The sequence below is a fragment of the Pelecanus crispus genome, chromosome 4 (genome assembly GCF_030463565.1).
Source record: "Pelecanus crispus isolate bPelCri1 chromosome 4, bPelCri1.pri, whole genome shotgun sequence".
NCBI classification, from domain to species: domain Eukaryota; kingdom Metazoa; phylum Chordata; class Aves; order Pelecaniformes; family Pelecanidae; genus Pelecanus; species Pelecanus crispus.
In genome coordinates, this window is record NC_134646.1 from 24,684,790 (window position 1) to 24,697,872 (window position 13,083).

The window sequence follows — 13,083 nt, forward strand, 5'->3', positions numbered from 1 at the left end:
TGTCACACTTTATCTAATGTCCTGGTATTGGAAGATCAGTCTCTGAGAAGTTAATTTAGCAGATGACTAAATGTTATTTAGCAGGGTGACATGGAATACTTCTCCTGCCATCCCAGCAGATCTTCCAGCTTCCCTGAAAGTGCACTGAAAAAAATAACATGCAGCAGCAGTCCCATGTCCACAGCTCTGTCTGTCCAAGGAGAAAGTCACTGCAAGAAAGCAAGCAGAAACTGCAGGCTACCCATATTTGCTTGAACCACATTTGGGGCCAAGCAGTGGCTGCACCCCTACTCCCGCTTCCCTCTCGGGGTGGAGCAAGCAATAATCTTAGCTTTGCAGCTGATACAAAGAAGGATTGTCCCTCCTTTTCTCCGAGCAGAAGTGTGGCAGCAACTACTGTTTTAGCAAATATGGTGTGTGAGCGCCTATATGTGTATATATATTTCCCCTCATCACAGGGTGGAAGAAATGTGAAGCAGCATCGCAGAGGGCCTTCTTGTGTGGACCTGATCTGGCGAGTGGTGAGGGCTTGCCCACCTGCTTGTAGCTGTTTATCTGGCTTACAGGCATATAGGAGACTAGCTAATATGCAGCAATACATGTGACTTGGTGTTAAGCGTAAAGAAGCTAATCCAGCTGGCACTCCTGCCCCAGTGAAACCAGTGGACACTAAAAAAGCAATATTTAGAGTTGTTGTTTTGGTTGGTTTATTTTCTTTTCCTGCCATTTGCAAAAATAGCATCTACATGTCATTTACATACATGCTGCTTTTACAGAAAAACAAAAAAAAGAAAAGAAACATTGTGGTTACAAATATGCTTTGGTTATGATAAATTTCTATGCTCATAACTTTTCCATTTCTGTGTATTTCCTCAAGCTTGAAGATTTGTAAACTGCATCCAGCTTGAAGACAAAACTCCCTACAACTCATTTTGATATGCTATTTTCTTTTTCACTAAAACCACCAGCAAAGTCTTCCTACTTGTAGACGTGTGCCTTCTTTTGTAGATGAAAAACTAATCCCTTTCTTTTTTTTTGTTTCTCCTAACAGGTCCTGGGTTATAGGTGCAATAGCCCTACTCTGCCTATTAGGACTGACCTGGGCATTCGGACTCATGTATATTAATGAAAGCACAGTCATCATGGCGTATCTCTTCACCATATTCAATTCTCTGCAGGGAATGTTTATATTCATTTTCCATTGTGTCCTCCAGAAAAAGGTAAGACAGATGGTTCCCAGCAGCAAAAGAGGTGGTAACGGGGTGTTTTGTTGCCTAACAACCACAGCATAACATAATCTGTGTGCCCTGAATTCCTCTCAGGCAGATTTATCTCTGTGCACCTAATAAGGGTGGTATTTAGACAGGAAACCAGCAAGATGCAGGGGAATGAGGTGATAACGAAGATATGTGGCAGTGGCATTTCAGCAGCCCGGGCACTGGCGACGAGCGCATCGGAGGCAAGGGAAAAGGCAGCTGACAGCTTGCAAGGCTTTACAGTAGTGAACCTGTAAAAGGGCTTTGCCTGCTATCGGCCAGATTCTCCTTTCCCATATGCCAGTGTGAGACGGGAATGACTCCACCAGCATGCAGAGGGTCCTTGCATGACTTAGTGCTTGCAGCAAAATGAAGCTTTACATTCTCATTTGCAGTTCTGCAGGAAATCATCCCTTTCCATAGCAGCATATATGGGTTGATGGTGTGTAACAGGGGCTGCTTCCCTTGCTTTTTTAAGAACTGAAGGGCCTGAGCTCTGCAACAGTTCATTAGCCTTTATATTGCTTGGTCCTAACGTGGGCTTTTGGAAATCTTCCTCAAATCAAGCACAGTAAGTGCTTCTTGGTGGAACTTGAAGTATGCCCCAATTAACATTTGCAAGATAACAGCGGAGTAACTTAGGTAAGCTATGGGGGGGAAAAAAAAATCAAAATAAAAATCTCTGTGTGTATATGTGGATCAAACTTACAGCCTCTGACAATCAGTAATAAATATTTTTAAGAACCATTTTATTTTCCACTGAAATTCAGTACTACAGAGCTCTCCAATTCTGTGCATGTCTGCTGATAAATTTTTATGTTCATCCTGGTTTTGAAGGGCAGTTTCTTTATCCAGTATAAACATAGGGGAGAGTGTATACATCGATACATCTGGGTCCCAGTTTCTCAGTGTAACCAGTGGCTTTTGGTGAAATGGCTTACTGGGTAAAGTCAGGGCCATGTCGAGGTCTATTCTCCACCTGAGAGCCCTGGGCTTGCTCCTGTGTTACCCACATTTTCCTATATAGGGAAGGGAGATCTGACCTATGAAAACATAAGCAAAATTCATCACAGCAAGTGAGCTCTGCAAGCGATGCCTCTGGAAGGATCTGCAGAGCTGTGCAAAAATGTTATTCTTGAAACCAAAGGAAGACTTTTGGGGTTCAGAGTTTTGTCCTTGTCATTTCATCTCAAATTTGTGCAACTTAAAAAGCTTAAAAGCTTTATCTAGATGCAACTGCCTGCTGATGATCCCAAAACTTTCAGCAAGAAAGTTTCCAGGCAAGATGATAATAAGAATATTGGAAGCATCACTGTCGCTAATTAAACCTGCAGGTGCCTCTTTGACAAGCAGTTTTAATTTCTGCACCATTCTCACTGGTCCATCCTCTCACCTCCAATGCATCTTGCAAAGGGTCGGTCCCTCACCTGGCATCCGAGCATGGCACCGCAGCCTCTTTGGCTATCAGGGTGCTCACTTAGCGTGGAAGAACCATTCTCTTTTCTGTCTCAAGCCGGTCTACACACTTAAACCATCACTGATGACTGTGGGATCACTCCTGATTTATGGCTGCATAGTGGGAAGGAGAATGCAGCTGGTACCTTGCAGTGAGGTGGATGCATCTCTCTGACCCAAGAGCTGAGGGAGGAATTATTTAAGAGGAGGGGGGAAAAAAAATCCTTTCCTTTCCTATCTATCACGGACTAGAAAATCAGCAAAAAGCTGCAGAGAGGCTAGCAGTGGGTGGCTAATTAAAGCAATTGAATTATTTTCTCTCAGCAAAGGATTGATTAGGCACTCGAGCATATTGGGCACTCGTGGTATTGTGTTTGTCTCAAGCACTTAAGGAAGAGCCTAATGAAAAAGCTGTAATTTGCTATTTAAACAGTTGTTTCACAGAGTTTTGAAATGCTTATACATAGTCTGGCAAAATTTCATGGCTAACCATGGCTCCAAGGAACCTCAACTCGTGTTTTGGACATGCATGGGATTTTTGGGGCTCTTTTTTTGTCACTCGGCAGCGTGACCTGCTTTTGGCTTTTCAGTACAGTCCGCTCGTTTTCAGTCTTGTCCCATCTGGTTTCTGGGTATTGCTGCCCATAAAAAGTCACACCTGAAGCTCAGTCAAAGCTTAGATACTGTCCTGGCACAAGTCAGTGTAGTTCCCCTGAAGCAAAGGAGGTGGTGCGGCTTTACTCCAGGCAAGGAGTTGGCCTGGTTTGACTGCGATGCCCATTTAAAACATGACTGGCTTGCACAGTGCTGTGGGAAGGCAGGCTCCAGCCACCCCTGTGCATGGGGAATATAATCGCTAGGGCTGCTGGCTCCACAGTTTCCTCAAGTTTCAATTTGACTGCAAGAAATAATTTAAAAAAAAAAAATCAATGGCTCTTATATGTTTATTTTGGAATTTTCCTTCTTAGTCCCCTGCCAGAAGCAATAACTTTTAGTACCTTGATGCGCCAATATGCTAGTTTATATCAAATCTATGAGTATATTAATTTTCAGTCATAAATAGTGTATCTGTACTTTCTCCTGTGCTCCTTTGATGTGCCTCAGAGGAAGCTACAACCGACTGGTGTCAATGAGCAGCTTTGCTGCATAAAAGCAGTCTCTTACGCCATCATAAATGGAGAGCTCACGTATCAAGAGCATTCAGCTGCAAGGTGTAATACGCTTCTTCCCCACGTACTGCAACAGCTATTGTTCTAATGAACCACTGAGGAAAAATCAGGGGCCGTGTTGAAAATTGGAAGGTGGTAGGTTGGAGGAGGAGCTTCCTGCTAACCACCGTTGCTCTTTCCTTGGCTAGGTACGTAAAGAGTATGGAAAATGCCTGCGCACGCATTGCTGTAGTGGAAAAAGTACAGAGAGCTCTATTGGCTCAGGAAAAACCTCGGGGTCACGGACACCTGGAAGATATTCCACAGGCTCACAGGTAACCCACGCTTCTTGTCCATGCCCCAATGCTTTGCACCACCACGCCAATACCCTTCACAGCTGTGCTGAGAGAGAAGCTCCTCTCAGCACCAAAGGAGCTGCCTTAGGGTTCTCCCCAGTGCACCTGCAGACATTTCTCTCCCTCCCGGACCTGAATTCAACACAGTGGCTTTCCCTGGGATGTGATAGCAATTAGTGCCTCTCCAAGAACCTTTTGAATAATTGTGAAGAGAATAAAAAGTCCAAATTTACCTTCCAGAAGCAGGTGAGTGGTCATCACCTGAACTGTCCTGCCCACTCTCCATGGGAATCAGGAGGTGGGAGCATTTTGTCAGCTACACTACATCCCAGTACGTCCTTTGATCATGAGCTGAAGGTTGTTGTCACTGCTATTGCCACATACAGGAATGATGCTATAACAACCAAGTATTTTTGTTGCTAAAAAAAGACTACAAGAGTCTTGCAATAGCCTTCACAGTGAAAGGGCTTGCTTTCTGGCATTCAGTGGTTTGATCAATTCCTTGCCTCACTCAATTTGCCTTAGTTTATAGACCTCTTAGAAGAATCCATTGGGGTCAGATTATCTTATTAAGATACTGGATTTGTTACACTTCGGTCACCTGAAAATTCAGGTTTTGTGTAGTTTGTGCACTTAGCAATTTTGAAGCTAACTTGTAAATACAGATGCAGATTTATGAACAAACAGTTCATATAAAATGAAGAAGCTTACTTCTTAATCAATAGAAACCAAATACAAATTTATTCAGTATTACTAATGGAAGTAATTATACATGACAGTTCCACTATTAAATTATGAAAGACATGCAGCGAGTAACAGTTTATAACCTCCCAGGAAAACCTAATTTGCGATTTATGTCTTGGAGCAAATTATTATTTATTTTCAGAGGTTTCCAAGATGTCATCCAAGAGCTCCACTTTGGCATTTACATAGGTCTGGATGTTATGCAGGGCAAATAACAGCAATAGAATATAGAACCTCTCTCCAGCAGGCCATCAAATCCCACAGTAATGAATAATATCCAAACCTCACTATATCCAGCAATATTTAGGTGGCTGATTTGAAAGCCTTTGGTTTTACTTAACTTAGCTACTGGGTAGGTGCCCTCCTCTCCGAGAAGATTTTACTTTAATGGGCCCTCCCTCTTGGCAGTCTCAGAACAAGAAAACAGGCCCTTTGGAGGGTGAACTGAGTCTGGCAGCAGTCCCCTCATGGCAGGCAAGGTCTGAGGTACCAAGGAAGATTACTTTGCTTGAGGAAGTTTGTCATTGGAAGTATGTAAGTGCCTGAGACCTGTCTTAGGCAGGAGGAACCTCACACGGGTGATGGAGAGTGGATGGAGATCAGTCTGAGTTGTTGAACGCATCTGACTCCTAACTTTTGAATAGAGGAGAAAAACTCATAAGATCCTTTTTCTCTCTGAAAAGCACTTAGGAAACAGAATAATAATTGCTGTAAAAGTGCATGGGCCTCATGTCACATTGCGCTTCCATTTATAGAGGGCTAATGCATGATCAGGAGATGCCGTTACTACATAGTTAATGAGTAGACTAGGAGGTACTTTTCAGCTGTGACCACATGAGTAAGCCCTGGAAGATCTTGCACGGCTAAGATCCCACTACGGGAAGCACTGGATTTTTAGCAATTAGGAAAAACATGGTCTGTCATGGTGGGAACCAGCCTTCCCAATTGCCCAGACTGCCTAGCACCACTTTCACACAGCCATGGGACACGTCCATCATATTCTGAGACATAAGGTGAGGGAGAGTTTCCCCTGGACACCTGGGTTCCCCAGTCATGTTCACATGGGGATTGTGGTTGAAGCACTCGCAAGATGCATATTGGCTGATTTTTTGATCTTTTGCAAGGTCTAGTTGGGGAGGAGCGAGACACTGGTGTAAAAGCCACAGAGGTAGATACTCCACAGCATATTTGAGAAACAGAAGAGAAGTATTTGGGACGCTGTTTTCCCAGAAGCAGAAGCTATACCACAGATGGCAAAACCATCACAGATTTTTCAGCAGGGGAACAGAAGCCATTCATTTGTGGGGGATTTTTTTTCCCTCTGATATTCCCCAAGATGGATAGTAGGTATAGAAAACTTCTGTTCATTCAGGGACACCAAGACACAGATCAAGTCTTCTGTTACACTTCACAAAAAATAAGACACAAGCTATCCGAGATAGTGTGGGACACATGTGTGCTTCTCGATGTAAGTTATTTTTCTGTTATTTGGTGCTATATTGGTAAACCTGTAATTCACATGGGTCTGGGTTTCTCTCGTATACGACTTCTATTGCTTTTTTTAATTAAGATGTAAGCAATCCAATTAGGCACTTCTTCTTTGAGATAGGCATTTGTGTTACGAAGTTAGGCAGGCAGGGTCTGGCATGCATGAGGCGAGTTATTGCAAAACAGCAACCACTTGCTTACAGCTGGCTAGAAACAAGTCTCATCCTGAGCTAGACATGTCAATAGCCATCTTCAGTGAGGCAGAAAGAAACCTATGTGCAGCTGCTAAAAATTCATTACCTGCTGTGGTTCAATCCCTCTTCAGAGCCGGATTCGTAGGATGTGGAATGACACAGTTCGAAAGCAGTCCGAGTCTTCCTTTATTACTGGAGATATAAACAGTTCAGCTTCACTCAACAGAGGTAATTATAAACTATTTTTCATATCTCTAACTCTTGCAATGACTTTAAGGAGTCTCAAATGTGTTGACCCTTTACCCCCCCTCCCCTCTCCTCCTCACCTCGAACGGCACTGGGCCCTATTATCCCACATAAGAAATGTTACAATGATAACTGGAAGGAGGTTTTGTGGTGGTTGTTGCCTCTTTTTCCTTTTCTTTCTTTATTTTTACACATGCATTTTCAAGAATGGTCATTTCTGGAAAGGAGTTAGGAAAAGCAGAAAAGATAAATGAAATGAAGTTGAAAAGAAATCTCCCCTTTCCCTCAGCAAACTGCTAGTGCCAGAAGCTGCTGAGGTGTCAGGCCTCATTGCTGACAGTGAAAATGGGCTGTTACAGTACTGTACAGCCTGTGTTAAGCATCACAGGAGTCCTGATGGTCCCGGGTATGTAGCAATACTGTCACCTTTACAGAAGCAAAAAAGAACAGCAGAGCGGAGATGTACGAAAAAACTGTGCTTGGAACAAAATAATCTGCGTTGATGTTAATATACGTAGTTTGAAGAACTGACTGATGTGAACTTTATAGACATCTGCAGAGGAAAGGCTATCAGAAACATATAGGCCAAACAAAATGTGGTGCCTGGCACAGGAGGCAATCTGAACAGCCTTTTTAAAAAAATGATTTTTCAGGGAGTTGCAGGAAAACAACGGTAAGGGAATACCGGAAAAAGATCCTCAGAGATTGGTTTCTTTCTCCTCCAGTACAATTACTTTATAGCTTAGCCTTGAGCAACCAGATGCCAAATTCTGTTTTGTGTATCTGCCCAGTTGATGCTGGAATCAAGAGAAGGTAGAATTGGGATTACTGGGACCAGCTGTTCTCTCATGATGGTGAAAATCAAAAGTCCTGATGGTTGGACTGCAAAGCTCAACTGAGAATTGAGTTGGGACTTTGGTTCTTATTCAGTCTTTATTCACCCAGAATTCGCACTGATTTTAGGGTGAGTTTTGCCTGAGGATAGGCTTGAAGGATTTTGACTGTGCTCTTAGTAATATTGACTACTGAGTGCTGGGGAACTAGGGGTATATGATTCAGTTCTCTGAACATTATATGTATCACCCAAATCCGTGCAAAGGGGAAGGCAGTGTAGTTAACATGGAGATGTACTTTCCTCCCTCAATCCACTCTCATGGTTTTTGTGCCAGGATATCACTTTGCACTGAAGATTCATTGATAAAGACAGCTATAAGGTGCTGTTACTGCAAATGCCTCATTTATCCACATGCGTTGCCCTTGCACCTCTCTCTGTCTTTGCATCAAAGACTGGAGAGCTACAGCCAGGCTTCTCTGGGGCTAATTTAGATGGGTATCGGTTGTCGCACAAAGGTTACAGCAAGAACCGCTGTTTCCTTCAGCCATCCATTGCTCGGTGGCAAACCAAAACGTGTTATGCATGATATGTTCGCTCCTTTAGTTAGCACAGAAGTTGACTTGCTCTCTGATGCAGCCAAGGCTACAAAGGGAAATGCTTTAGCAAACAGGATCTTCTGGGCTTGTCGGCAGAAGAAAGGCATCTCTCCTTTTTCAGTTTAGGCTTTTTTTTCCATGCAAAGAAGGGAGTATGACCATAAATTGGGAAAGCTGTAAAGAGGTTTCAAGTGGCCAATCTTCATCCCAGTGTGGCGAGAGCCTGTTACTAGGTGTGCCTGTTATTTAAAGGTCATTTGGGAAATTAACTGCTGGGGGAGGCATCTTCAAAGCGGACTTCAGCCAGCTATTTACCTTGTGTAGCATCAGATGAGATGAATCACCCAAAGGGCCTGAATCTCTCCACTGACTACAGAAGCAGCCTGATAACTGTCTTGGAAGGGCAGCCTTTTAGGTGGGACACTTAAGTGACTTGAATAAGTTGTACTATTATACAGGGGCATCCTCCCTCTTTTTCACACAAGCAGGCACAATATTTGTTGTTGGTTTTTTTTCTTTTCTGGTAGACAGAAGTATCTGCAAAACAGAGGTTAAAACATTTCTTTGGGAGTTAGCATCTCCAAAGCAGCAGGTGGTCAGTTCTCCTAGGAAAATACACCTGACAGCAATTGCATGGGGCCCCAGATATTTCACACCTTATCCTGTTTGTTCCAGCTGAAAAGAAATGTTCGTGGTCTTAGGGCTTTGCATAGAGCATAGGTTGTTTCTTCAGTCTCTTCAGAGAGAGCTGCAGCCTGAGCAGACCAGTGGGGCAATATGGTTTTCACAGTTCTTGTCTTCTACTTAATATTTTAATATATATCAAGCTTTAAAGTTGTTTCATTAATGTTTTATTTACAAGTGTGCAATAAAAGCTCAGAGGAGTCAAGTGCGAGCCTTGAATTGTATGGTTAGTAGCTTTGCCTGCCCAAGGTTGATACAACAGGCTCATGTGCCTGTTCAGAAGTCCCTCTCCAGTCCTCTCAGCCTAGACACCTGTTGCATGAAAGTATCTGTATTATCCCAAATTAAGTATTCTTTGTGTGCTGGTATTTTTCCCAGAGCCTTCAGACAGCAGCCCCCTTTCTAAAACAGAGAGAAAATGATCCTTTCTTCCCAGAATCCCCCCATCCTCCAGGTCCTGGCCTGACTCCACTTCTCCGTGTCCTGGGCCAGCGCTGAGTTTTCATGTTTCTGTCATGGGAGCAGAAAGCAGTGAGACATCCTCCAACTGGGGGACTTTCTCATTTAAGCCTTTTTTTCCTTGATCACATTCACAGTACTCGCAGTCCCCTGCCACTTGATAACATCCCAGGCAAGACTGCTCTATCCATATTCCTGTATGATGACCAGCACCTCTCTATACCATCCCATCCCCTCTTCTTCCTCCATGAAGCTCTTAGGCATCAGTCTGGAATATGGTGTCTGTGTTTGTACATCCCTCCTTTAGGATCATAGAATCATAGAATCGTTTAGGTTGGAAAAGACCTTTAAGATCATCCAGTCCAACCATTAACCTACACTACCAAGTCTACTCTAAGCCAATCAAGGGTAGACTAGACTAAACCATGTCCCAAGGTGCCACATCTACCCTTTTTTTGAACACTTCCAGGGATGGGGACTCCACCATCTCTCTGGGCAGCCTGTTCCAATTCTTGACCACCCTTTCCGTAAAGAAATTTTTCCTAATTTCCAACCTAAACCTCCCCTGGTGCAAAGACATGTGTCTTTTTCTGATTTAGCAGATATCACACTGCTTATGGCTTTTTTTGGCTCCACATCCTCTTTTATCTACTACCCCTGCCCCCCAAAATAATTTGCCATAATGCTATTTTTCTAATTCTCATTTATCATACCAGGAATTTCAGGCATAACCCCAAATTTGCCTGACATAATGTGTTCTGTAATGAAAACTACACTCACTCTTGACTCCTAAAGCATACACGACCATTTCAGATATTTCCTGAACGTAACGTCTAATTACAGATTAGTCAAAAATGTTTCAGGCTTTGTTTCCCCTTGCTGCTTGTTATGGCTTAGGAATGGTGTGGATTTAGGGTTATTATACCACTGAAATCAGGAGGAAGGGAACAGAAACTGGCCATGGGTTTCCTCTTCTACCATCAAATGAAGAGCGTGCCAGTCCGCACCATGGTCGTGGACTCTGTTTCAGGATCCAGGGGAATCCCTGCTCTTTACACTCCCACTCTGCGACCTTGCCCAGTTTTTCCCACCGTGGGTTGGGCTGGATATTTCTGCCATCTATTTCACATCCAGCCTGTGCTCTACATTTCTTTTCCCAGTGCTGAAAACTTGCAGGGTTGTAAAAGCCAAACCAAGCTGATTACTTCATGAGTAGAAAAAAGAAGTCTCCCTTTGCCTGTAGGGTATTTGGTGTAAGTCGTCTTGATACAGGCACTTGGATGCAATGCTGAAAAACTGGACCAAAAGGGATGCATGTAGGATGGATTGTTGGCTAAAACTTACTACCTTGAAGGCTGAAAAGTAGAAGGTATGAAGACAAAGGACAGAAAGCAACAGGCAGAGTTATCCTTTGTGTTAGGTTCATGAGGAGAAAGTGGAGCAGATGTCTGCTTGGTTGTTAACAGCAGTCTTTTTGGTACTTGGGCTAAGGACAGTTTTTAAAAAGAGCTAGAGATTAAAAGCAATTAACAGCATTACTGTTATTCCAGTTCTGCTGTATTTGTACTTTGGTAATCTAATCATGGACCTGTGCTGTACCCACAGATGGAGTCAGCAAAGGAAATGCAGATGTCTCGCAGAATAGTGGTGATATCAAAAGGAGCAGATTGCAAAGGACCACTGTGAGCATGAGCACTGCTGGGCTCTGATGGTGCAGCACAGACCCAAGCTTTGGGTACATCCAAGTGACCACCTCAGGAGCATGAGGGATAGGTCTGTTTGCACCTTTGGAGCATTACTGTCAAAAAGCACATGGATAGCTCAGACAGCCTTGCAAACAAGCAGTCATAGCATGAAACAGCAATGCAATTCCAGCCTATTTTTATCCATGTCTTATGTGAGAGGTAATACAGTAATTACTGTCTCTCTTTGGATATGAGACAACTGGGAGAGAAAAAAAAAATCATCATTAACTATATGGTACTTTGTTACCCTTCAGGTTTTCATGTTGGGGGGGGTGATTTTTTTTTTTTCCAGAGGAAAAATTGAAGTTATCTGTTAAAGAAAGGAGTGTTCCTTGTTTTGGTTAGGCTCAAGAACAACAGAGGCAAAGAAGAGTTTGTCACTGGTATGAGACAGTGCTTTGTTATAGGAGAATGCACTGATGGAGCTATGGATATCCATTCAAGTTAGCAGATAAGGAGAACTATATCTTCAGCTGTGGCAAATGCTTACAGTATCTTAATGGTTTTTCCCTCTTTGGGGAAATAAATGGGCTAGGGGTAAAGCCACCAGATTTCTTTGAAAATAGAAACTACTCCAGAAACTGTTGTGTTGGGTCAAGTGCTGTACTCCTGCTGTAATGATCTGAGTCTTGGCTTACAAATTAGACAGCAAGTTTAATAGTTTATTCCAATAGTAGTCTTGCTATACAAACCTCTGTATTATTATAAGTATGTGCACCTCTTGTCTTTTGGCTGTATGCATATATGCTTTATGTCCCCTCACCCCCAAAGCACTGCACACTGTCCCCACCACCCTCATCCACAGAGGTCTCCTGGAGGGATTTTTTGGTGGTCTACATTGCTGCTCCACTTCTCTGAAGGACGAGAAACATCAGGGAGCTGTAAGAGCAGAGCTGTTTCATGAGGGAGAAGAGCTGGGAGCTGAGGGGGAGTCAAGCACAAGCCATGCCCTCACTGACGGGGCATGGTCCCGCAGGGGCTTAAGCCAGCAGGCAGAGCTGGGTGCTGGTAGCAGGGTCCATCCACAGCCCTGGACAAAGTGAGGGGATGTACCAGGTCCAGGGTCCAGCCCAGAGCAGCAGGAGAGTTGGCAGAGACAGGGCTGGAAACTGGGCTACAACCCGGGTCCAAGGTCCAGTCAGGAGACAGACACAAGGCGAGGACTGGGTGTCCAGGGCTGAGCACGGGGTGTGGGTCCCCAGTGGGTCTCATTGGAGCCTCTAAGGCCTATCAGGGTCATCAGGACCCCAACAGCCGGTGCAGGATCGGAGCCCACGTCCTCTGGCAGCTCTTAGTGCAGAATGGTGAGTCTTAAATATTAATTCATCCTTGTGGCCCTAAGGGTGCATTCATGAGGGAGCACGCCTTTGCCAGCAAACGCCATCATCACAAAGCCCTAAGATCCCCAGTATTGGCACACCAGATATTATTCCTGCCTGGGAAAGCCATACTCACTCCTTGTTTGTTCCCATGCAAATGGGCTGAAATGGGAAATGGAAATGGGGGTATTGTTTGCCCCTGCCCCTTGCTTTTTCTTCCCAGATGCATGTGTCATGGCATGTCTCAGCTTCTAAGTAGCGCTCCAGAATAAATACTTGATTTCCCTTTGCTTTATTATTTCTCCCCTGTGTTTTTATATCAACCACAAAGACTTAATCTGAAACGTACACAGGAAAAAGGGAAATTATTGCTACTGTTTTCAGAGATAATCAGTTTAATGTCAAATTCATGTGGATTTCTTCATAATGAACAGAACAAATTGAGCTCAAATTCAAACAGTGGGAATCTGAGTCAGAGAGGAAAATTAAAATGAAGAACATTAATATCCTGATTTCTAACCCAACCGAGACCTGATTGTTTCCTAAATGAAATCTCCC

The 13,083-nt window shown here is 43.6% G+C and overlaps 1 protein-coding gene across 17 annotated transcripts in view; it reads left to right on the forward strand.

Moving 5' to 3' along the window:
- ADGRL3 (adhesion G protein-coupled receptor L3) overlaps nt 1-13,083 on the forward strand; it is a 286,653-nt gene that overhangs the window by 256,769 nt on the left and 16,801 nt on the right. For all 17 annotated transcript variants that reach the window (XM_075709711.1, XM_075709712.1, XM_075709714.1 and 14 more), the window contains 3 exons: nt 1,052-1,220; nt 4,069-4,194; nt 6,773-6,869. In XM_075709711.1, coding sequence (XP_075565826.1) covers nt 1,052-1,220; nt 4,069-4,194; nt 6,773-6,869 — 392 coding nt within the window. The remainder of the gene's footprint in view (nt 1-1,051; nt 1,221-4,068; nt 4,195-6,772; nt 6,870-13,083) is intronic.